Here is a 25,767-nt window from a genome sequence, read left to right as displayed (position 1 = left end):
TTATCTAAAAAAGGTTATAGGTAGTTTTAAGGTAGGATGAATAGAGAACAAGAACCGCAACACAGAACAGTTATCAGCGTTACATAAAGCTGTGTTTATTTGCTTGTGGTTAGGCCTGAAAATGGTCTTGCGCATGAGGTCTTTGTTTAAAGATGAATGCTGTCAGCCATGGGTGCTTGATTCCAGGTCGTCCACTTGAAAGGATTTTCTTCCAAGTACTTAAGAAACCTTCTGCAAACAGCAACATTTATAAGGAGAACAGGTGCCATCATACACAGCTTTGTTCCAAGTGAAAAGAGACACTGGATCTACAGTATTTATTCATTATACATTATACTTATATATATTGAAATTATGTTTTCAGAATGTTCTCTCCTCTGTTAATGTGATGCATGTAGATAGATGCAGATAAAGCCTAAGCTTTTGGCTGCAATGTAAGGCCAAATACCCTTTTGCTATAGTATTGGCAGTTATAAACACATTTAGTCTTTTTACATCTTGGCCCCTTGGTGAAAGTTTACACCTTGTGCCAAAGAACTGCACACACCTGCACATGTGTGCAACTACACTATATATTATAGAGGTTTGCATGTATGTGAACTCTTGCACAGTAAAGGGTTGCAACCCATCTCCTCACATGTGCATCAAACTCTGTGGCGCTTCACTGCGTGTCTCATTTGAAAATTGAAGAGAAGGCTTTTACTGCTCATGGCCCCAAATTAAAATATCGCATTGGTCCATTTGTCACTCTCTATATTGCAGTCACTGCAGTTAAGAGAGGAGGCTTGAGTGTTCTCTGGAGGTTCTGTGCACAACTAAGTAGGTTGTAGTAATAGCGGTAGCTGATGTGTAGATTGCTTTATGGCCCTAAATGAATGTCGATGGGTAAGCTGTTTGTTGTCATGTGTTAGTTATTAATGGAGTAACTAAAAAGCAGCATTATTCGTTCACTGGAGATTCGTGTCAGTACAGAAAGAGAAGTTAAGTAGCTGCTCACTTATTACGTATCTTGCTGTGTACTCAAGCGAATATACACTGACGCTATCACTCACTTGTTTATCTACAACATTTTGGTGTTCCCACAGCGCTTGTAACTGTTGCATGTTTCATGTAGTCCTCCTGCAGTGTGTTGGGTAACAACCTTTCATGTTGTCATGGATGAAACTAACATTTATGATGACTCCACCAATTATTGATAGCACTGGATGTTTAGGCAAATTTGGGATCAGTCTTTTTAAAGTTTTATCTAGGCTGGATGGGAGCCTTAGTACACAACCATTTAAGGTCCGTCTATGATGGCTGATGATAAATGGTATGTTGGTTGCTGGTCAGAATCTGGTTGGGTCACACTATGAATTTCATAGAATTTACCGAAAACCACACTTGTGTTTACTTGGTGCCTTAGGTAGTTTGTTAGATGTTGTGCTTTGGATCCATTATTTTCTTCCTTTTTTGGGACTAGTTTCCACACCATGATGCTGCAACCACAGTTTTCAATTGTGTGGATTATACTAATGAAGTGAGGCTCAGTGCCTGGTTTCATGTGGTTGGGAAATGTGGCCAAATGGTTCATTTCAGATGCTTTATAGCACTCCATCCCTCTATAAAAATCTTATTGGTGAAGGGCCGTGCTACTGATTGTGCTTCTGTAAGGATTTCCCGTGATGAATTAACAATATATTTCCATAGCCTTCCTTTGGTTTGACATTGTGGAGAATTACATCCAGACTTATATGGAAGAAAATGTGTTGAATCCATTTTAACAAGATTTGGAAAATTAGAAAGGGGTCTGAAAAGTTTTCACATGCTGTATGCGGTCCCTGTTTGCTTTTTTGGATTACTGTTTATTTCTCTTCTTGTAAAGCTCAATCTAATCCTGCTAGCCCGGGAGCTACAGTTCACCCTCCAGCCCTTTTGGAATTGGTGCTCTGAGTTAAACTTTTTACAAGAAAAGAAGGATTTACTTTTTCAGACAATTGCTGCTTTGTATGCATATCAAGGCCAAATACTGTGGCCATGTAACTGCAAGTCTGTGAGATATATAAGCTAGGATGTAAAATATATCTTGCACTTATCCTTTTAACATTCTTTGGATGAAAATTAAACAATTGGAAGGAGTTAGACAAAAATATTAAAAGTTACAGTCTGTTTGTTATCACATTGCTCAATTTCCATCTTTTCATTAAAAAGTGGCTGTAGGTACTCATTTATATCATCATTAAATTTGTGTTTACTTAAACAATTACTGATGATAGAGTAATTAAAAAAACACACATGCCCCTGGGCAGGAGTCTTACAGCTAAAAGGGCGATATGTGTCAGCTAAAATATCCATACAGATACACAGAGAGCACAGCAAACACTGTAACTGAACATGCACACTAAAACGACAGGACTGTAGAAGATGGTACACAACAGGTGCATGACTGTAGACTAAACACGGTTAATACTGTGTAGACAGAGTTTATGTGAAATGCTTAGCGTATAAGTACTGAATTGGATTTCGAAGTTCTCAGAAATATATCTTCGAAAAACAGACACAGAGCCTCACTAAGCTATAAAGAAGATGCAGCATGAACAGAAAGCTAAGAAGCCTCATTATTCAGGCAATCTGAGTCAGAACAAGTGACCTAACCCTCACTTAGTTCTGACCCAAGTCTGCTTTGTTCGGTTTTTATATTTTATACATGTTAGCAGGATTTTGGTTTAAACCATTTGAAAATGATAAGAAATAATATTTTAACAATAAGTTTTCTTTTTTTCACTTCATTTTTTCTATATCTATTATATATGACTGTACAAATGGGGTGTCAAATGAAATATTTTTTTTTTTTGCTTCAGATCATTTTTTACACTTTTCAGTTGATGCTTAAAGCTTCAAATACAATTAAGTTGTTATTTGAAAAACAGGTCATTCTTTTAGGATATTTTCGTTTTAAATTCTCTGACTGTGGTTTCTTTCCAGCTTTGAGAGACCAGTTTTTATGTGTGCACATAATAACTAAGTTGCCCCAGGCCATGTGAATAATGTAGGAAATGTTGAAAGAGAGATAATCCCATACAGTTTATGACAAAATTTAATCCGAAGTGATTGATGGCCCTAATCACGACCTTTTGACCTCCCCCCTCCCCCCCGGAAGTGTGTAATGAGCGTGACGAATCGCATCCGGAGAAGGGGGGGGGGTGAACCCCGGAAGCGCGCCATCTGTTGCTAAGCGTGTCGAATCGCATCCGGAGAAGGGAGGGGGGAAACCTCCGGAAGAGCGCCATCTGTTGTTGGGAAAAAAAAGTTTTTAGAGGGAGGGTCTGCAGCAGGGGAGGAGAATAAAAAGCAGAGAGGAGGAGTCCGTCACAATTTCTAAGTCACAGACACACAGGATGGATTTCCTTCTGCAGCCCAGCAGCGCTCCTGTGTCCGATGAGATCTGCTCTCCCAAAGAAGAAGGCTTTGAATATGACATATTCAAATACAGCATATTTACTATGGAAGGCCTCGATCCGGACCTTATGACCCTACCGGAAATACTCCGGAAGTGTCTAGTCATTTTCAGACCTGATGCGTCATGTTCCCTAAGCACAGCGGTGATGCAGCAGATGATTCTGTGATGTATAGAGAGACAGAGCGGCAGCTAGTTTTCCGCAAACTCATAGTCTGAATTCTGTTTCAATATTATGACAATTTTCTCTGTTTTTTTTTACAATAGCGGGTGTAATTTTACTTTCTTAAGCTGCACCGGCGTTTGTAATGGAAATAAAGAGTGACTTCCTGTAGAGATTTCAATAGTATTTTATTTTCCTATAATACAGACGCTGTAAAAAACCTTTAAGATACACCATAGCTTGTGATGAAAAGAAGAACTTTCTATCCGCTTGTAACCTACAGGCTGCCTATGTGTAAAAAACGAATAAATATCCCTTAGTGAATACTACTTTTCCTTTTGAGAGACTGAAAAACAAACCATAATTGCAGCGACAGGCGATCTTGTTTCACACACACACACACACACACACACACACACACACACACACACACACACACACCGCGGGTACTTTTACAATGGGTTTTCTCAATAGATAGAAAATGATGACGTTGAGGAGTCAACAGCCGATATTATCATTGCTTGTAACCCGGTAAATAATTTCGTACATCTCCTCCCCTAAAATAAGCCTTAGCGGAAAAAAAAGCTCATATTCGAATAAGTTTATTAAAGCACCCCCCTCTGTGGGAAAGAGTCAACCATGAGGCGAGTTTTGTCAACAGCAATTGTCCATTTGGTAAAACAAATATCCGTCTCAAAGTCGTATTTTACCGTTGCAGAATGTGGAAAACAGACGGCGTTCGCAAGAAGGCACACACACACACACACACACACACACACACACACACACACACACACACACACCGCGGGCCAAGGAGGAGTTTTTTTCTTCAATACTTTAACAATAAGTTTTCTCAATAGATAGAAAATGATGACGCTGAGGAGTCAACATCCGATATTATCATTGCTTGTAACCCGGTAAATAATTTCGTACATCTCCCCATAAAACAAGTCTTAGTGGAAAAAAGCTCATATTCGAATAAGTTTATTCCCCTCTGTGGGAAAGAGTTTTTTTCTCAGAGTCAACCATGAGGCGAGTTTTGTCAACAGCAAGAACAACTGTTGCCCATAAACAAATATCCGCCTCTAAGTCGTATTTTACCGTTGCAGAATGTGGAAAACAGACAGCCCTCACAGGAGGCACCCAGGGGCCCACCTCACACACCATAGTTAAAATATTTAAATTTCAACTAAATTTGTAGTAATGATCGGATTTCCTCACTTATCTACACCACACTCCTTGTCCTTGATTTCTTATCGTTTCTTATCGTTCCTCTGTCCCTTAATAGAAACCACATATATAGAAACTATCCTCCCTTTCAGTTGTCTTTTGCACTTCCATATCGCAAAGCAGTTACTGTAGGTTATTTTCTGCTTATGCATTAATGTAATTAATTAACTTATTTATCCTTAAGTAAGGTAATGACTTGAGTTCTAATGCTTTTTGTCTCTTGAGTTAGCTGTCAATGTGGGATTTTTTTCCCCTTTTGTCCAGTTAAAGCTGCCTTTCATTCTTCAACACAGCTTAAACTCTAATAGGTAAGCTTTCTTGTAATTTCTTAGTTCTGCAGTCTTCTTGAAAGACATCCGAGACTCTTCTTTGGATGCTGGCTGCCTTTTGTTTTGTTTTCTGTCAAGATGATCCCACACTGCTTCGATTATCTTGAGGTTCGAACCCTGGAGAGATCAATCCATGACTGATGCGTTGTTTCATCCAGGCATACTTTGACTACATTGGCAGTATGTTTGCGATCATTGTCGTACTGAAAAATGAAGTTGAAGCCAATCAGACACTACGTGGTATTACATGGTCGATCAAAATCTGGTGGAACTTTTCTACATTCATAATTTGATTAATTTGGATAAGAGCTCCAACAACACTGGCTGAAATCCAGCCTCAAAGCACGGTAGAGTATCCACGCTGTGTTAAAGACGGCTATAGACATTCACTGTTGTATCTCTCTTCGGACCTCTTCCATGCATATTTCAAATTTGGATTCATTACTCCATAAGACATATTACAGCTGATTTCTTTTTCCAGTCAATTTCTTGTGTAATTTGGCACACCTCAGCCTTATTTTTCTCTGTTCTCCTTCCTTAAGAATGGCTTATTAACAGCCACCCTTCCAACTCAGATAACTTTTGATGAGGTTTCATGAAATGTTTACAGCACTTGAGTTACTCGCCACGGCCATCCTAAATGCTAAAAACACTAAACTTTAATTCTAAATTACGTAATTAATGTTAACCAGAAAAAACAAGCCAAAGTCGAAATGTTGCTGAGCTGACCTGTGGTATGCTATGTCTTCTAAAGCACGTATAATGTAAACAGAACTGGTCTTTGCACAGAAGCCTGTGGAGCTTCATAATTAACCTCAGTGTGTGAAGAGGACTCTCCATTTAATAATAGCTGTAATAAAATGTTCTGGCCGACGGTGTTAAACGCTGCACTTGGGTCTAGCAGGGAAGATTTCAACTTTTCAATATGAATGAAGGCTGAAAACTGATTAGATTAATGTCTGATGATCTTTTCTGTGCTTCTTCAAGTTTGTAACACCAAACATATTAAAGGATGATGTAAGGCTCACAGGAAGAGTTTAATTAGACACACATTTACTATTTTTCTTTATACTCTTTCTTTCTTGACATGTTTAATATGATTACTATCAGAGGAAAAAATGAACCTTGTGTAGTCTAAAAACTTTTTTATTTAATCAAACTGTAATGTTGTTGAACTCTGACGGACGTGTCTTTTAATCTTGTCAACAAATCCTTAATCATCTAAATCTGCCATTTATCATCTTGTAAAATGTTCCCTCTGCTTCTGTTGCACATCTCCCCGACACTCTCTGCTTCACCAGCCCTGTGCAGCTGGTCCAACCCCTGCCTGCCTCCTTAAACTGGGGTGTTTAAATCTCTTTACCTCTGTTGTGAACTTCACACAAAGTTTGTGGTAACAAAATCAAACTGACGAGGATCTCGTTTGAAAAACACACACACTCACGAGACAAAATAAAAACAGACTGCTCAAAGCAAAAGCAGAGCCCTCACAGCTGGTAGTACAAACACAGTGACAACATGCGTATTAGATACCCTCAGTGCCAAAAGCATAAATATGAAAAAATGTGATCACCAAGAATATCCTAAAAATGGCATTGAGGTGGGTGTTACAGTAAAGAAAAAAAAAAGTAGCCAAATTTTCATCGGAAAATGTTGAATTTTAGTAAAAACAATGCTCTGTAGTTTGATACTGTCGTTACAGACAAAGCAGATGTTTAAAGCCTTTGGACGCACATTTGAAATGCACTCATTCTCCTTATCAGCTGGAAACATTAAAGCCGTAAAATGACTTTTTCAAACGGATAAAAACTATTGAACAGCAGCAATGTTGAGCCTGTTCCAAAATTTGAATGTACATGTGTTGAAGGTGCGGGTCTTGTTGAATTATTAAACATACTTTCTTTAATTTTTCGAGCCACAAAAACAACAACTTTTAATTTTCTTCTGCTTGAGTCTCGGCCTCGGGTAGCTCTACTTATCATTGCTCAGTCAGTCGTCTGTTTGTGCTACTTTTTTTCAAGGAGCAGTGGATTATTGGTAAGGGTGACTTTATGTGTTTAGCTACTTAAGTGGAAGTACTGTGGAAAGTTTTACCTTACATACATAGATCTACCAGTACAGCTTCTGAGGTAACTGTTTACAAAATGTTATAATCTATTCAAAGGTTCTTTGCAATTTTACATTGATAAACATTATCCTTAACACATTTGGCCCACATAAAGTACTATGGCCATCACACGGTCATTTAGAATTGTTTAAATAACTCGTGTCTTAAGTCCTTCCATCAAACAGAAAATTTAAAAAAAAAAAAACATGGTTCACTTTTACATCACAAAATGTTAGAAATATAAGCCGTTCATAACAACCTGAAAGGTTGGGAGTTTAAAATGCAAACCGATGGAAGCAGAAGTAGAAGACTATAATGTCTCAGAGCACACGGTGTCTATTAATGTGTAGACATGTATAAATAAGAGCTTAATAAAGATGCTTAATTTCTTAAGAAATAAACAGGTGGAGTGATCTTTATCAAAAGTGGATGTTGCATCTGTGGCTAAACCACTGTACCCAAAAAAACTTTAAAAATCTACTGTGTGTGAGGCTGTGTAAGTAAAGCTTGCCCTTCACACCTGCGTGTAATAAACCATTTGTTGGGGGTTGTGGATTTGGCACCTCAGCATTGTGAAAGTGGGGAAACATGTTTCTGGCTGTGCATAAGATTCCTCCTTACAACTTAGAATCTCAGTTCTAAATGAAATTCAGATGTTTTTTTAAGTATGGCTAATGTATTAATTGACTTCTAAGGCGCACACACACACACACACACACACACACACACACACACACACACACACACACACACACAAGAACAACACAGAGAAGAAGAAGAGGGGGTCGTTTTACTACACATCATAAAAACGCAATCATTCATCTTCCAACTGTATCTTTCTGTTCTGGCTTTAGAGTCATAGGTTGTTTACTGAGCCGTACTTTGGGAGTCATACTGTTGTGATACTGAGGAGAAAAGGGTAAGGTTTGATAGACTAAACCCTTACACACATAACTTGAAAAACCTAAAGAGTGTGTGAGACTGCTAGCTGTGTTGTTCAGCATTAAACTCATCTACAAATGTGTTAGTAAAGAGCGACTTGTACTTCTGTCCCATTAAGCAACGGTTTAACAAATTTCACTGCAAACTATAAAAGGAATCTGGATTTATATAGAACATAGTAGTGATGGATTAAGTGCAGGAAACACTAGTATAAGGTGTCTATTGAACAAATCTCCTTCAGCGTTCAAAATGACCAAAGTGAGGCCTACAGGCGTTTCTCTCGGTTGGTTGTGTTCAGGGAAAAAGCAGCTAAATACACTGAGACTGCTCCCCATTGTTAGTGAGTTAACTCTGGATATCTGTAGGTTTTGTCAAACTTGGAGTGAACAAAAGCAGAAAAACAGTAAAAGATGCAGACAGTGAAAGTCTGGTTTATTTCATGAACACAATGAAACATTTTACAGTCCACAGAGCAAAGTAGCATACATGATAAATAGATACACATAACATGAGAAGTAAAACTCGTCGTCTTACCACATGTTATATTCTGTAAACTTAAAATAACCACAGAAATTAGAGTTTAGTGTTTTAAAGTCATTATTAAAAACATGAGTCAACATTACTGAAGTGACGCTTTAACGATGCGTCTTATCACCGTGTTTATGATGATAAAACATGTTCTCTCGTTAGTAGTTGTCTGCGCTGTCACTTGTCATGAAAATGTCCAGAGCCAGGGTTCCTCTTTAATCACCATTGATCATTAATAAGGTCACAAAAGATTTGTCACATTATCCCCATAAACAAAATGCTTTTATAGAAATCATTGTGATACAAATATTTAGATTCTTGATTCACAATGTGCACGAACTCAAAATCTTTAGAGGTTCATATTTATAAAGTATCGCAAATAATACATTTATACCATTGTATGAGCTACTTCTTGTAAAAACTGATTGAAAAAAGCTCCTGTCGTGACCTTCCTTCTGTGAGGACACACACACACACACACAGAGAGAGAGAGGGGGAAGATCATTAGGATTGGAGGCGTTTTTGGATTTTCACTTATTGTTGGCTTTACAGTCACATAAAATTCATTCCAATTTTTTTGCCTTTGCTTCAATTAAGGTGTTTCTTTAAATCTACAGCAGCTTCCTTTTCAAAAAGTTTACTGACATAGTAAGGAAGTAGCTAGGGAACTCAGTAAGTATGAGCAACAACAGCTTAGGGACTGTTTCTACAATAAAGAGGAATTCATCATCATCCGCAGTTCATCAAAAAAAAAAAAAAAAAGTGCCATTAAAAACAATTCAGCAGATCCTCAAAGTATGGATACAATCTGTTTTCAGCTGTAGAGGTACGCTTCATGTACTTATCAACATGCAGTTTAGAGGCTTGCATTAGAGTGCTTTGGTACTTGGGCCTCTTTTATTTAGCACGGTTATACCATTGTGTATTTAGCTATATAAATATGCTCAAGAGTCTATTGTATGTTTGTCATGCAATTAAAAATTCAAAAATATAATTTTTAAATCAGTAACTTTGCAAATTTAGCGCGGACCCTCACCCCTCCCTCCGGCTCCCACGGCCCCGCTGTCACTGTAAGACTCATACTCTTCCCCCACGTATGCTGCTATTTCCCCGCGCCCCAATAATTCTTGTCCTTTTTCTGTTGCAGCCTCCCACAGTCCCGTTTTCGGCGTTCCTGCGCGACTCATCTCCCGGTCCCTTGGTTTCTCGAGTTTCACGCGTGTTTTCCTTCTACCCTCCCGGGACACCTTCAGTTAAAATAAAGTTTATTTTCTCGTACTCCTGTGTGTGTTGGCTCTGCTTCTGGGTCCAGCTTGTGCGCTGAACTTTGGTTCATGACACTAATAGTTTTAAATAGAGCACCACAAACAACAGGTATTCCTTTAGAAATAAACTTTTCTTGTGTTACTTCTAAAAACTACAGATTCTTAACTCTGCAACAGTTAGACAGAGTTGGTTACAGTTAGGCCCTCAACAGTCAGCAAAACAAGTCATAAAACAATAAAAGAGGCTCCCTTATCAAGAGCATCCCAGCACTGTAGTTCCATTACAATCAGTTTCCTTTATTTTATCTTATCATGTCAGAGGCCAACTGAAACCAAGTCCACCTATATAAAAACACCCCATCAGACACACAGTAGTTTCCTCAGCACTTCACAACTGCCGCAAGGTATAGCGTTTTAACTTTTTATTTTTTCGGATCCCAGACACAGCGGTGTGAGGTAGTTAGCACACAGTTTGGACGTGTAGAAAACATTGCTTGTTTGGAACACATCAGCAGAGAGGTAGAGTTCATAGCTGTTCATAAGAGTTTAATTTAATCAAACCTCATTTTACGGATCTAAGTGGCTCCTCATCACTAGCCAATTCACCATTTTATTTAAATATCTGAATTTTCGGAATGAGGATCCAAGCGGGACACAGAGGCTGCTTTAACGCACCAGAATGCAAATATAAATAAAAGCCTGACTATCCTGAGAGCCTAGCTGCAGCGAGACCTTTCTTTCACACGGATTCCTGGATGTGCGTCGGATCCGACTTTGCTACCCGCACAGAGCGTTTCTGACAGTCGGGCGCTGCTTATACAATAGAGAAAAGCAACAATACACCGTGTTTCTCTGCTCCAAGGTAAGGATGTCTGTTATACCCAGCGCATAAATGTCTCTGTGTTAACGCTGATTATTCAAACCCTGTTGAAAATGTGACACATTTGTTATCCAAAAACATTTCCTCTAAATTTGCAAAGTTACTGATTTAAAAATTATATTTTTGAATTTTTAATTGCATGACAAACATACAATAGACTCTTGAGCATATTTATATAGCTAAATACACAATGGTATAACCGTGCTAAATAAAAGAGGCCCAAGTACCAAAGCACTCTAATGCAAGCCTCTAAACTGCATGTTGATAAGTACATGAAGCGTACCTCTACAGCTGAAAACAGATTGTATCCATACTTTGAGGATCTGCTGAATTGTTTTTAATGGCACTTTTTTTTTTTTTTTTTGATGAACTGCGGATGATGATGAATTCCTCTTTATTGTAGAAACAGTCCCTAAGCTGTTGTTGCTCATACTTACTGAGTTCCCTAGCTACTTCCTTACTATGTCAGTAAACTTTTTGAAAAGGAAGCTGCTGTAGATTTAAAGAAACACCTTAATTGAAGCAAAGGCAAAAAAATTGGAATGAATTTTATGTGACTGTAAAGCCAACAATAAGTGAAAATCCAAAAACGCCTCCAATCCTAATGATCTTCCCCCTCTCTCTCTCTGTGTGTGTGTGTGTGTGTCCTCACAGAAGGAAGGTCACGACAGGAGCTTTTTTCAATCAGTTTTTACAAGAAGTAGCTCATACAATGGTATAAATGTATTATTTGCGATACTTTATAAATATGAACCTCTAAAGATTTTGAGTTCGTGCACATTGTGAATCAAGAATCTAAATATTTGTATCACAATGATTTCTATAAAAGCATTTTGTTTATGGGGATAATGTGACAAATCTTTTGTGACCTTATTAATGATCAATGGTGATTAAAGAGGAACCCTGGCTCTGGACATTTTCATGACAAGTGACAGCGCAGACAACTACTAACGAGAGAACATGTTTTATCATCATAAACACGGTGATAAGACGCATCGTTAAAGCGTCACTTCAGTAATGTTGACTCATGTTTTTAATAATGACTTTAAAACACTAAACTCTAATTTCTGTGGTTATTTTAAGTTTACAGAATATAACATGTGGTAAGACGACGAGTTTTACTTCTCATGTTATGTGTATCTATTTATCATGTATGCTACTTTGCTCTGTGGACTGTAAAATGTTTCATTGTGTTCATGAAATAAACCAGACTTTCACTGTCTGCATCTTTTACTGTTTTTCTGCTTTTGTTCACTCCAAGTTTGACAAAACCTACAGATATCCAGAGTTAACTCACTAACAATGGGGAGCAGTCTCAGTGTATTTAGCTGCTTTTTCCCTGAACACAACCAACCGAGAGAAACGCCTGTAGGCCTCACTTTGGTCATTTTGAACGCTGAAGGAGATTTGTTCAATAGACACCTTATACTAGTGTTTCCTGCACTTAATCCATCACTACTATGTTCTATATAAATCCAGATTCCTTTTATAGTTTGCAGTGAAATTTGTTAAACCGTTGCTTAATGGGACAGAAGTACAAGTCGCTCTTTACTAACACATTTGTAGATGAGTTTAATGCTGAACAACACAGCTAGCAGTCTCACACACTCTTTAGGTTTTTCAAGTTATGTGTGTAAGGGTTTAGTCTATCAAACCTTACCCTTTTCTCCTCAGTATCACAACAGTATGACTCCCAAAGTACGGCTCAGTAAACAACCTATGACTCTAAAGCCAGAACAGAAAGATACAGTTGGAAGATGAATGATTGCGTTTTTATGATGTGTAGTAAAACGACCCCCTCTTCTTCTTCTCTGTGTTGTTCTTGTGTGTGTGTGTGTGTGTGTGTGTGTGTGTGTGTGTGTGTGTGTGTGTGTGTGTGTGTGTGTGCGCCTTAGAAGTCAATTAATACATTAGCCATACTTAAAAAAACATCTGAATTTCATTTAGAACTGAGATTCTAAGTTGTAAGGAGGAATCTTATGCACAGCCAGAAACATGTTTCCCCACTTTCACAATGCTGAGGTGCCAAATCCACAACCCCCAACAAATGGTTTATTACACGCAGGTGTGAAGGGCAAGCTTTACTTACACAGCCTCACACACAGTAGATTTTTAAAGTTTTTTTGGGTACAGTGGTTTAGCCACAGATGCAACATCCACTTTTGATAAAGATCACTCCACCTGTTTATTTCTTAAGAAATTAAGCATCTTTATTAAGCTCTTATTTATACATGTCTACACATTAATAGACACCGTGTGCTCTGAGACATTATAGTCTTCTACTTCTGCTTCCATCGGTTTGCATTTTAAACTCCCAACCTTTCAGGTTGTTATGAACGGCTTATATTTCTAACATTTTGTGATGTAAAAGTGAACCATGTTTTTTTTTTTTTAAATTTTCTGTTTGATGGAAGGACTTAAGACACGAGTTATTTAAACAATTCTAAATGACCGTGTGATGGCCATAGTACTTTATGTGGGCCAAATGTGTTAAGGATAATGTTTATCAATGTAAAATTGCAAAGAACCTTTGAATAGATTATAACATTTTGTAAACAGTTACCTCAGAAGCTGTACTGGTAGATCTATGTATGTAAGGTAAAACTTTCCACAGTACTTCCACTTAAGTAGCTAAACACATAAAGTCACCCTTACCAATAATCCACTGCTCCTTGAAAAAAAGTAGCACAAACAGACGACTGACTGAGCAATGATAAGTAGAGCTACCCGAGGCCGAGACTCAAGCAGAAGAAAATTAAAAGTTGTTGTTTTTGTGGCTCGAAAAATTAAAGAAAGTATGTTTAATAATTCAACAAGACCCGCACCTTCAACACATGTACATTCAAATTTTGGAACAGGCTCAACATTGCTGCTGTTCAATAGTTTTTATCCGTTTGAAAAAGTCATTTTACGGCTTTAATGTTTCCAGCTGATAAGGAGAATGAGTGCATTTCAAATGTGCGTCCAAAGGCTTTAAACATCTGCTTTGTCTGTAACGACAGTATCAAACTACAGAGCATTGTTTTTACTAAAATTCAACATTTTCCGATGAAAATTTGGCTACTTTTTTTTTTCTTTACTGTAACACCCACCTCAATGCCATTTTTAGGATATTCTTGGTGATCACATTTTTTCATATTTATGCTTTTGGCACTGAGGGTATCTAATACGCATGTTGTCACTGTGTTTGTACTACCAGCTGTGAGGGCTCTGCTTTTGCTTTGAGCAGTCTGTTTTTATTTTGTCTCGTGAGTGTGTGTGTTTTTCAAACGAGATCCTCGTCAGTTTGATTTTGTTACCACAAACTTTGTGTGAAGTTCACAACAGAGGTAAAGAGATTTAAACACCCCAGTTTAAGGAGGCAGGCAGGGGTTGGACCAGCTGCACAGGGCTGGTGAAGCAGAGAGTGTCGGGGAGATGTGCAACAGAAGCAGAGGGAACATTTTACAAGATGATAAATGGCAGATTTAGATGATTAAGGATTTGTTGACAAGATTAAAAGACACGTCCGTCAGAGTTCAACAACATTACAGTTTGATTAAATAAAAAAGTTTTTAGACTACACAAGGTTCATTTTTTCCTCTGATAGTAATCATATTAAACATGTCAAGAAAGAAAGAGTATAAAGAAAAATAGTAAATGTGTGTCTAATTAAACTCTTCCTGTGAGCCTTACATCATCCTTTAATATGTTTGGTGTTACAAACTTGAAGAAGCACAGAAAAGATCATCAGACATTAATCTAATCAGTTTTCAGCCTTCATTCATATTGAAAAGTTGAAATCTTCCCTGCTAGACCCAAGTGCAGCGTTTAACACCGTCGGCCAGAACATTTTATTACAGCTATTATTAAATGGAGAGTCCTCTTCACACACTGAGGTTAATTATGAAGCTCCACAGGCTTCTGTGCAAAGACCAGTTCTGTTTACATTATACGTGCTTTAGAAGACATAGCATACCACAGGTCAGCTCAGCAACATTTCGACTTTGGCTTGTTTTTTCTGGTTAACATTAATTACGTAATTTAGAATTAAAGTTTAGTGTTTTTAGCATTTAGGATGGCCGTGGCGAGTAACTCAAGTGCTGTAAACATTTCATGAAACCTCATCAAAAGTTATCTGAGTTGGAAGGGTGGCTGTTAATAAGCCATTCTTAAGGAAGGAGAACAGAGAAAAATAAGGCTGAGGTGTGCCAAATTACACAAGAAATTGACTGGAAAAAGAAATCAGCTGTAATATGTCTTATGGAGTAATGAATCCAAATTTGAAATATGCATGGAAGAGGTCCGAAGAGAGATACAACAGTGAATGTCTATAGCCGTCTTTAACACAGCGTGGATACTCTACCGTGCTTTGAGGCTGGATTTCAGCCAGTGTTGTTGGAGCTCTTATCCAAATTAATCAAATTATGAATGTAGAAAAGTTCCACCAGATTTTGATCGACCATGTAATACCACGTAGTGTCTGATTGGCTTCAACTTCATTTTTCAGTACGACAATGATCGCAAACATACTGCCAATGTAGTCAAAGTATGCCTGGATGAAACAACGCATCAGTCATGGATTGATCTCTCCAGGGTTCGAACCTCAAGATAATCGAAGCAGTGTGGGATCATCTTGACAGAAAACAAAACAAAAGGCAGCCAGCATCCAAAGAAGAGTCTCGGATGTCTTTCAAGAAGACTGCAGAACTAAGAAATTACAAGAAAGCTTACCTATTAGAGTTTAAGCTGTGTTGAAGAATGAAAGGCAGCTTTAACTGGACAAAAGGGGAAAAAAATCCCACATTGACAGCTAACTCAAGAGACAAAAAGCATTAGAACTCAAGTCATTACCTTACTTAAGGATAAATAAGTTAATTAATTACATTAATGCATAAGCAGAAAATAACCTACAGTAACTGCTTTGCGATATGGAAGTGCAAAAGACAACTGAAAGGGAGGATAGTTTCTATATATGTGGTTTCTATTAAGGGACAGAGGAACGATAAGAAACGATAAGAAATCAAGGACAAGGAGTGTGGTGTAGATAAGTGAGGAAATCCGATCATTACTACAAATTTAGTTGAAATTTAAATATTTTAACTATGGTGTGTGAGGTGGGCCCCTGGGTGCCTCCTGTGAGGGCTGTCTGTTTTCCACATTCTGCAACGGTAAAATACGACTTAGAGGCGGATATTTGTTTATGGGCAACAGTTGTTCTTGCTGTTGACAAAACTCGCCTCATGGTTGACTCTGAGAAAAAAACTCTTTCCCACAGAGGGGAATAAACTTATTCGAATATGAGCTTTTTTCCACTAAGACTTGTTTTATGGGGAGATGTACGAAATTATTTACCGGGTTACAAGCAATGATAATATCGGATGTTGACTCCTCAGCGTCATCATTTTCTATCTATTGAGAAAACTTATTGTTAAAGTATTGAAGAAAAAAACTCCTCCTTGGCCCGCGGTGTGTGTGTGTGTGTGTGTGTGTGTGTGTGTGTGTGTGTGTGTGTGTGTGTGTGTGTGTGTGTGTGTGTGCCTTCTTGCGAACGCCGTCTGTTTTCCACATTCTGCAACGGTAAAATACGACTTTGAGACGGATATTTGTTTTACCAAATGGACAATTGCTGTTGACAAAACTCGCCTCATGGTTGACTCTTTCCCACAGAGGGGGGTGCTTTAATAAACTTATTCGAATATGAGCTTTTTTTTCCGCTAAGGCTTATTTTAGGGGAGGAGATGTACGAAATTATTTACCGGGTTACAAGCAATGATAATATCGGCTGTTGACTCCTCAACGTCATCATTTTCTATCTATTGAGAAAACCCATTGTAAAAGTACCCGCGGTGTGTGTGTGTGTGTGTGTGTGTGTGTGTGTGTGTGTGTGTGTGTGAAACAAGATCGCCTGTCGCTGCAATTATGGTTTGTTTTTCAGTCTCTCAAAAGGAAAAGTAGTATTCACTAAGGGATATTTATTCGTTTTTTACACATAGGCAGCCTGTAGGTTACAAGCGGATAGAAAGTTCTTCTTTTCATCACAAGCTATGGTGTATCTTAAAGGTTTTTTACAGCGTCTGTATTATAGGAAAATAAAATACTATTGAAATCTCTACAGGAAGTCACTCTTTATTTCCATTACAAACGCCGGTGCAGCTTAAGAAAGTAAAATTACACCCGCTATTGTAAAAAAAAACAGAGAAAATTGTCATAATATTGAAACAGAATTCAGACTATGAGTTTGCGGAAAACTAGCTGCCGCTCTGTCTCTCTATACATCACAGAATCATCTGCTGCATCACCGCTGTGCTTAGGGAACATGACGCATCAGGTCTGAAAATGACTAGACACTTCCGGAGTATTTCCGGTAGGGTCATAAGGTCCGGATCGAGGCCTTCCATAGTAAATATGCTGTATTTGAATATGTCATATTCAAAGCCTTCTTCTTTGGGAGAGCAGATCTCATCGGACACAGGAGCGCTGCTGGGCTGCAGAAGGAAATCCATCCTGTGTGTCTGTGACTTAGAAATTGTGACGGACTCCTCCTCTCTGCTTTTTATTCTCCTCCCCTGCTGCAGACCCTCCCTCTAAAAACTTTTTTTTCCCAACAACAGATGGCGCTCTTCCGGAGGTTTCCCCCCTCCCTTCTCCGGATGCGATTCGTCACGCTCATTACACACTTCCGGGGGGGAGGGGGGAGGTCAAAAGGTCGTGATTAGGGCCATCAATCACTTCGGATTAAATTTTGTCATAAACTGTATGGGATTATCTCTCTGTTGAATCTGGGCTCATTCAGACCTTGAGGGATATTTTTGTTTCTATTGAAAAGGTAACCATAGTCCTATAGCTGAGATCTTCTTTCAAACTGCACATTTCTTTTAATTTTGTTCCATTAAAAACTCTTAATTGGACAAAATAAAAATGATGAACACAGCAGTGTAACACAAGCCTTGTTTGTACTCATAAACTGATCTAGTCAAAACAAAGAAATGCATTATGTGTTATTAATAACACATAGTGTTGGCCTGCAATGAAAAAAAGACTTGCATGATAAGGTGAAATGTGAAACGGACATGAATATGATATATTTTACCTTTAACAGCCAGTATGCATAACCCTATTAGGCCTTTTTAAATAAAACTTCCATTTCATAAAAAAATGAAATGGAAGTTTCTATTAAAATGCGATTTACCTCATTAAAAAGCCATATTTGCTTTAACGGCACAGACAAAACAAGATTACCAGTGATTCATAAGCACCTGCCATCTACAGAGGCAATTTATCATTTTGTATATCACCGCAGTAGATTTTAAATCAGACAACCAAGATTCGATTAAATTGCAACATTTCAACTTTAATTTCAAGGATTGATACAAAAAACAAGTTTTGTATTAGCTGTTTAGGAATTACAGCCATTTTTATACACAGTCCCTTATTTTCAGAGGCTAGAAATTAATTGACTTGCAGTCAGTTCCAGGCTTGTTCCCTCAGTATTGCATGACAAATTAAGGGGATAAAAGATCTAGAGTTGATTCCAAGTTCTGAAGTTGCAGCTGTTTACTGGAGCTTTCCATATGAGGTCCGAAGAGATGTTGATCATTAGGCTGAAAAATCTAAATAAACCTATCAGAGAGAAAGCAAAACCTTTAGGAGTGGCCAAGTCAGCGATCTGGTGCGTTATTAAACAAAAGGAATATTGGCCAGTTAAGCAACACCAAAATGCATGAAACATCACAGAGGACAACAAAAATGGTTTTGGTGGGGGGGGGGGTTATAAAACATCTAGCCAAGTCAAGAACATTTCAAGGAGGTAGGAGTGTCATTGTTTAAGTCTATACCTTCATCAATGTATAAACAGGAGTGTTCAATATAAGCACATGTATAAACATGTTAAATTCTGACTGTAAAGATTTCATGTCTACAGTCCAGCAGTAATTTAAATGTGACAGATTTGCTTCAGGAAATAATGAATTTGCATCTTCTAGGATTGGATGAGATTTCATTTACTTTGTTGTTATTCACATAAAAAAGGGATTTTTCTTGCAATGATGATATGAGTGTTCCACGCCGGCAGTGTGACATTGAGAAATCTTTTAAGCTCCAATCAAAATTAAATAGAACGGCCTGCACATGACTAATGTTTGCAGCTTTGTTCCAGTTTGTTCCTTTAAAAGCTCATGAATATACATGAGCACAAGTGCAAAATGAAACTAAAAATTAATGGGTCAGATTTTAAGCCACACCATCTGTGGACTGCACTGATTTAAATTGAGTTATTTTTTTGTTACTCAAAATGCATGCAAAAAGATGTCAAATGTTTTGTTTTTAAATATGTTTTTCTTTCTCCCTGTCTCACTCTTTTCTTTCTCCCCCTTTCCCTCCATTTATTATTTTCAGCACAACATTGAGGCCAGGCCAAGGTAAGACTGCCCGTATGATTCATGTTCAGCTTTTTATAGCAGAATAGTTTAACTGTGACTGAAGACCCCTCTGTACCTCCTCCTTCTCCAACATCATCCACTATGACTCTAACTAGCATTCATCTCACATACAGTCACACACCTTACAACTTTTTTTTTCTTTTTTTTTACCTTCCCTCTAACAACCTGTCATTTCCTCCCTCAAACATCACCCAAACTCATACACATCAAGCCATTCCATGCCTCCAAACCTATTCAGTCACATGCAAGTCACATCTGTGCCCCAGCAAGGCAATTAGTAGTCCTCTTCTGAGTGTCCCCCTGGAATCAGAAGAGGTGACAGTCTGCCTGGTCCAATAAAAGTGCTCAGAACAGCTGCTGGCAAGATGCGTGTGTGCATGTGTGTGTGCATATGTGCATGCATTCCCTCATCTGAGCCATTTCAAAAAGCCCAGAAGTGTCTTTAAAAAAACAAACAAACACACAATCTTTAACATGGTTCCTAACTAATGTCTGGATCCATAGTTAATCCTTGAATACAATATTATCAGTGATAATTTTAGGGCGTATCGGCTTGCATGCATTTCTGACAGGATTGCTGCATCATCAGCAGGATCAAGTCTCACTATCTTATACATCATTGTATTTACATCTCTAATGTCTCAAAGCGGGTAAGGTGTGCCTACAGACGTGTAGAAGGGAGATTTCTTTCTCAGCTACTATGTGTCAATTTGCGTGGTGGTTTGTCTATACTTTCTCTTTCACCATTCTGTCTGTGTGTGTCAGACAATCTGAAATGGATTGTCTCACACTTATTGATCTGTTGACATGAAAACCTCTCCACCTTCTTCCACCAGAACAGGAGCACTCCTAACACCATCTGTTGTCTCTGCCTTCCTGCTTAGCTGTCTCTGTGGGCTTTCATCTCAAAAGCACTCCTCCCCTCTACAGACACAGACAGATACACAAATACACACAATACACAGATTCAGACAGTTACAGCAAATGCCAGTTGATCTGTCTTTAAAGAAAAATCATTTCTGTATTTATTTAACATAAAGGCTGAATATAAATATAGAAATAGTCATGTGTCGTATAATACACTTTTGATGGACAATATCCTTGTTTCCAGCAAATAGAACTTTAATTTTTAATTAAACTTTGTACCGCTGACATTTGTGCTGCCTGATTGTGGGAAATGTACTTTATTTTCTCCCTGGAGTGTAATGTTCTTTTTAATAAGAAATGAACACATTGGCCAGGGCTGGTGCATGGTGCCAACATGCAGTGTTATTGATTGGTCAGCCGCTATTATGACCCTGAAGTTCTAGACCAGATGGCGGCAAGCTTGGACTCGAGGGTGAAATGAAGCTAATAGTTTGCCTTTGGTCAAGGTTAACCTCTACATCTCTGTGTGCGCGCGCGCGCGCACACACACACACACACACACACACACACCCTGATATAATTACTCCGACATATTACACTAAAACGCAGTGTGTGCAGAATTTATCATGGCTGGTGAAAAATGGCACCAAGTTGGAGAGAAATGAAAGGAAAAAAACAGAAAGGTGTGTTTGAAAGAGCTTGATGTAGGACTGTGTTTGTTTGTTTTGGGGTGTTTTGGGGTGTTTTTTTTGGGGGGGGGGGCTTACTCATCTTACAACTTGAAGGTGAAGCAAACAAAAAGGTAAGCAGGAAAAAGAGATGAAGTGGAATAGGTGTAGGGAGGAAATAAAGAGAAAGAGAAAATAGATTTTAGAGGATCAAGCATGGAAAGGATGTTTAGGGTTATGTGCAATGGGATCCAGACAGCAAATTGATTATGGAGCAGAAACACTAATCCGCTGTGTGAGCCCCATATCGCTGCCGTAGACAGAGCATTCCCGTAGGACCACAATCCTGCACCCACACACATCTTTCCTGGTCTTGCTCATCAATACAAACCCCTGCCTCTCCCCAAGCCGCTTAACATAGGTACTCCATGCCTGCCAAGATTTGTCCTCCTCTGAATATAAATCTTGCTTCGCTCCCTCCTCCTTCTCCCAACCATTTCTCTGCTGGCTCTAATATGATGCATTGCAAATTTCACTCTTATTCCTTAGCTTTAGTCTGAGCGCCTCCATTCCAGCCCTTGTTCCTGACTTTTAAGTTTTTACATATGTTTGTATATGTGTTTGTCTGGTGTGGATTTAAAGGATACAAAGCTTTTTGAGTGTAATGTTTGTATGAATTCAGATTTGCGAATGGGAACATTATTTGTTGTCATTTATCTAATTTATCTCTTAGACTCTCTTCATGAATAATTTTGGTGGTTTTATATGCTGCATGTGCTCATAGATAAATGCTTAAAGGTGGAAATATCTCATGCTTGCAGCCTTTGACATTTAATGTATCTGTTTTATAAATTTAATTTTACAAGTATTTATTAAATTAAAGCTAATAGGCATTTACCTCCCTTTCATAGCTTATCTATGTACAAACTGGAAGAAAAAGTTTGCAAACCCTGGACAATTAGCAGAATTTCTGCATTGATTACTTCTGCAAAGAACCGTATCTTTTCAGCAGTCGTTTGTCTTGCCTGTTGCAGATTTTCATGAAAAGTGGGAGAGCATAGGGAAAGTGAAAGTATATTCACTTGTGCTGTCTGCATTTCCACCATTCTTGCAACACAAAATGGTTGAAGCAGAATGAATGCACAAAATTACAGTGTTTTCGATTTTGTAGAGATTACTGTAGGTGCTTTTTGTCGTTACCCTTGCCTACCCCATTTCTTTCATGAGAGCTGCAGCTGTTCTGTATTTCCATCATTTGTTGATTTTGTTTCTCTGTGGATTGATAAAAATCCATGTCTTACAGGGTGTTTTGTGGTGGTTTTTTTTCTGTAATGCTTCGTCTATATTACTGCAATTGAGGTTCAAAACAACTAGTCATTTTTAGAGAGTAGTCTTTACCAGTAGCCAGTTTTTCTATTACTTCATTTGTAGGTAGTGCATCTCTACAGTCCACTCTCTCCCAGCTCAGCAAGTAGCTGTTGAAGAAGCTATTAGCACTGAACTTTTTCCAGCTTGCACTGGACTGAGTCCAATAAAGACATGAAAAGTATAGTGGTGTGTTATTAGTTTAGTCAGTTTCTTAGTGTTCAGTTTTGAGTTCCATTTATGATTAATCAGTGAAGATTCCAAAGAGTTCAGAAACTTTCTTGCAACTATGTCTACTTGCCAGTGATCATAGACGTGTGTTGCATGCTGTCTGAACACACAAACACGCATCCACAGTCAAGGAAAAGATGGGGAGAAATGGATTTACTAGTAGATTTTCGGTTCCTGAAAGGCACTTTTAAGTTGTCTCCTGAGGTATTGCTTAAGAGAGAAATGGAAGAAAATAAAATAAGACATTGACAGAAAAAGATTTTACACTAAGGAATTCTACGCATTTGCATTTGCCTTTCTGTTAGACTTTTTGGAGGCCTATTTTTAGCAAACGCGTAAACAGATTTAACTGCCTTTTGGCTTGTAGGACTGAATGTGTTTTTGAGTGAGTGGGTTTTTGGAGCTCCGCTTGCCAAAAAGAAGTTAGTGGGGCACCGTTCATGGGATTATTTCATTCTGCTCTGTCACATTATCAAGCCTCTAAGCAAGGGCAGAAGTCAGCCTTAATATGACTGTCGCCTGCACATACTTGTGATAGATTTGGCTGATGGATGTTTGCCCTGTTTGGCTTTAGTTTTAACTTAGTTGTGTCAGAGATGTGAATATCTAATGAACACACCTCTATACATAACTTGCTAAAATAGGTTCGGGATAGTAACTGGTCCCAACACTAGGCCTAATGCCTATATTTACTCTGTCAGGTGTGTTTTTGCTACATTTCTTTAATAAAAAACTTACCCAAGCATTTCTGTAAAATTCTGCTTCACACTTTCTAGTGTGACAGTTGTAACTCTAAGTATTTTTGAAAGCTGGCCCATCTTTAAGTTAGGTCCTTTCAGAGAAGGCAGGTTTCTGTTTTCTTTGCTTCCCACAGTGAGCTGTACCTCTGATTTAGCCTGTCATCCTGGCCATATACTACAGTACAAATACAGAATATGAGATGGCTTTAAGAGAGGTATTTTGGGAAAAATCATGCATCAGTGTTGACTTACAATTGTGTCTATATAATAGGTTTAAAAGCTTTTCAAGCCACGAAAAGAATTGTACCCTATTCAAACAAATACATTGAAATCATATCTTAATAACAAAAGTGTTTTAAGTGTGAACTTTAAACATTTGAACTTTGTATTATTACAATGGATATTAATGAACCAGTGGAAATAACCAACGCTTAAAATCATCTATGTGTTAATGTGTCACTTAATCAAATGTAATTAAATTCTGTGTCTATATTATGTGTGAAAATATCATTCCTACTAAACATGTACTTAGATCTTTGGTAATAAGAATTTTGTTATGTATAGAGGTATATTTAAGACTTTGAAACAAAAGTAATTAATACATAAAGTTGCATTTGCATGGGAAGAAAGTCAGATCCAAGGATAAAGGGCACTGAAAAGCAGCAGAATCCATCAATAATGGACAAAAAGAAGAAATACACACAAATAAGGAAATAGGATTAGGACACTGGAGGCTATAGTTGTCTTTAACTACATCATATTGCTCTGTCATAGCTGCTGATAATTGGGTTTGTTTCTCAGGTCAGTATAGGCAAAGAAAATTTTTTTTTTTAAAACTGATCAAGGCCTGTGAGCTTATGATTCTCATGGTGCAATTACACAAAAAAGGTAAAACTAGCAGGAGAGCACAGCACTTCTAATTCCAGTGTAAAATTCCCCCCATTCGTTGCCTTAATCAGTCACGTCTCTCTGTATCTCAGAAGTCCCTTTGCTTTGCCTTGCTTCACTTACTTTTTTTAATGCATTTCGCATAACACACACAGCTGAAAGTAAAGATTCTCTCTCTGGTTCCTTCAGTAATCTTTTTGCTTTTGTCTTACATAAACACAACCATCGCACTGAATAGCTACCATGAATTTACTCTAATGTATCAGTAATGTACTTTCCAATGTTCCATTCTTTATTTAGTCATTTCTGTACATTTTATTTGTTTTGTAATTTTAGATAGTCTCTGTTTATAATAACATCACACTAGATATAAATGAGCTCAGAAAAATATATGAGAACTTAAAAGATTTAAATGGCCAGAGCACGGTGGGGATTATTTTTTTATTTTTTTTACTGGTGTGTGGGACTCTTATGGGGGCCATTATCCTCATTGTGTCGTCGGTGTCTCACAGCGATTTTGGCAGCACATTGTTTGTTGCACCGGTCAGTCATGGACCTCTCGGTTTTTGTAACCTGGCACGTTGCACCACAGCCGTCACAGCTGGACTGAAAATACGAGCATACGATCGTGTTGATTTTTACAACCATTATACTTATATTCCAGTACAGAAGCTGAGAGACATACAAATATACAGAGGGAGATGTTGCAAAACAGGAAACTGTTGTTTAGGAGAATACTGCGGCAGCGTCTTGCTCCTTAATGGTAGATATAAATAGACTGTGAGATGAGGGTGTGTCTGTGACTGAAGTGACCATTCTCTACTGCAACATTCAGATGTAGGGTCAGAATTTGCCATCATAATAATAATAATAATAATAATAATAATAATAATAATAATAATAATAATAATAATAATAATAATGATGATGACTGTATTTATATTCCACTTTTGAAAACAAAGCACAAAAACAATACAAATTGCTTTGCAGTTCAAATAAAGTCAATATTAAGTGTACTTATTAAAGCAGACAGACACAGAATCAGCCATACCGACAGACATGCATGCATGGTTGTAAACTCTGGCCAAAAATAAAAAGGAAGAAGTTAAGAAAACGTTAACCTAAAAATTATTGGTCTTTTTGATTTCATTTGGAAAGATAATTTGCAAAGTCATTTATTTTTTAAGAATATATTAGTTAACTAATCGAAAACTGTCAAGAGAGATACAAGATCATTTTTCCTTGGATTTCTGTACAATTTGATTTCTTTGCATTAAAGGTAGTTGCCCCCTGGTGGCTATTAAAAAGAATTCAAGTTTATTGCAAGTTTACTGTTGCTGGGTTAGCTTTAAGCCCAGGAGCTTTTTTATATATATACAGTCTATAGGAATGACAAGGCACAGCAGTAAACATAACTGTATACAGTAAACACAGTATGTCTGTTATTTGATTTGGCAGAAATCTGTCCAGTTTCCTGGTATTTTGGACAGTTTCATGAGCAAAAATTTATATTTTGTTTGACAAAGGAAACACTAAAATACTAAAAGAGACATGTGGTCACCATTTTCAGAGTTTATTTCTATTCTTCTCCTTATTATTATCATTGTTGTTGTTGTGGATTTGTATTATTTTCCTGTTTTATACTCCTTTTTTCTGTGTTTGAGTGTTCTTAAAACACTACATCATCTGTCATTGCACGGTGACTTAT

The 25,767-nt window shown here is 37.8% G+C and overlaps 1 protein-coding gene and 1 long non-coding RNA gene across 4 annotated transcripts in view; both read left to right on the top strand.

The window, feature by feature from the left end:
- trim44 (tripartite motif containing 44) overlaps positions 1-25,767 on the top strand; it is a 60,774-nt gene that overhangs the window by 10,430 nt on the left and 24,577 nt on the right. For all 3 annotated transcript variants that reach the window (XM_085411821.1, XM_085411819.1, XM_085411820.1), the window contains exon 5: positions 19,257-19,279. In XM_085411821.1, the coding sequence (XP_085267947.1) occupies positions 19,257-19,279 (23 nt within the window). The remainder of the gene's footprint in view (positions 1-19,256; positions 19,280-25,767) is intronic.
- LOC146664622 (uncharacterized) lies at positions 6,498-12,106 on the top strand. The gene is made up of 2 exons (XR_014912501.1): positions 6,498-10,862; positions 11,535-12,106. It is a non-coding gene; the product is annotated as an uncharacterized LOC146664622 (long non-coding RNA).

This window comes from Rhamphochromis longiceps, linkage group LG7 (assembly GCF_057381845.1).
Source record: "Rhamphochromis longiceps isolate RC_006_pf linkage group LG7, R_longiceps_female_GT1.1, whole genome shotgun sequence".
NCBI classification, from domain to species: Eukaryota; Metazoa; Chordata; class Actinopteri; order Cichliformes; family Cichlidae; genus Rhamphochromis; species Rhamphochromis longiceps.
The sequence above is the reverse complement of the archived record's forward strand: the minus strand, read 5'-3'. Positions and strand labels throughout refer to the sequence as shown.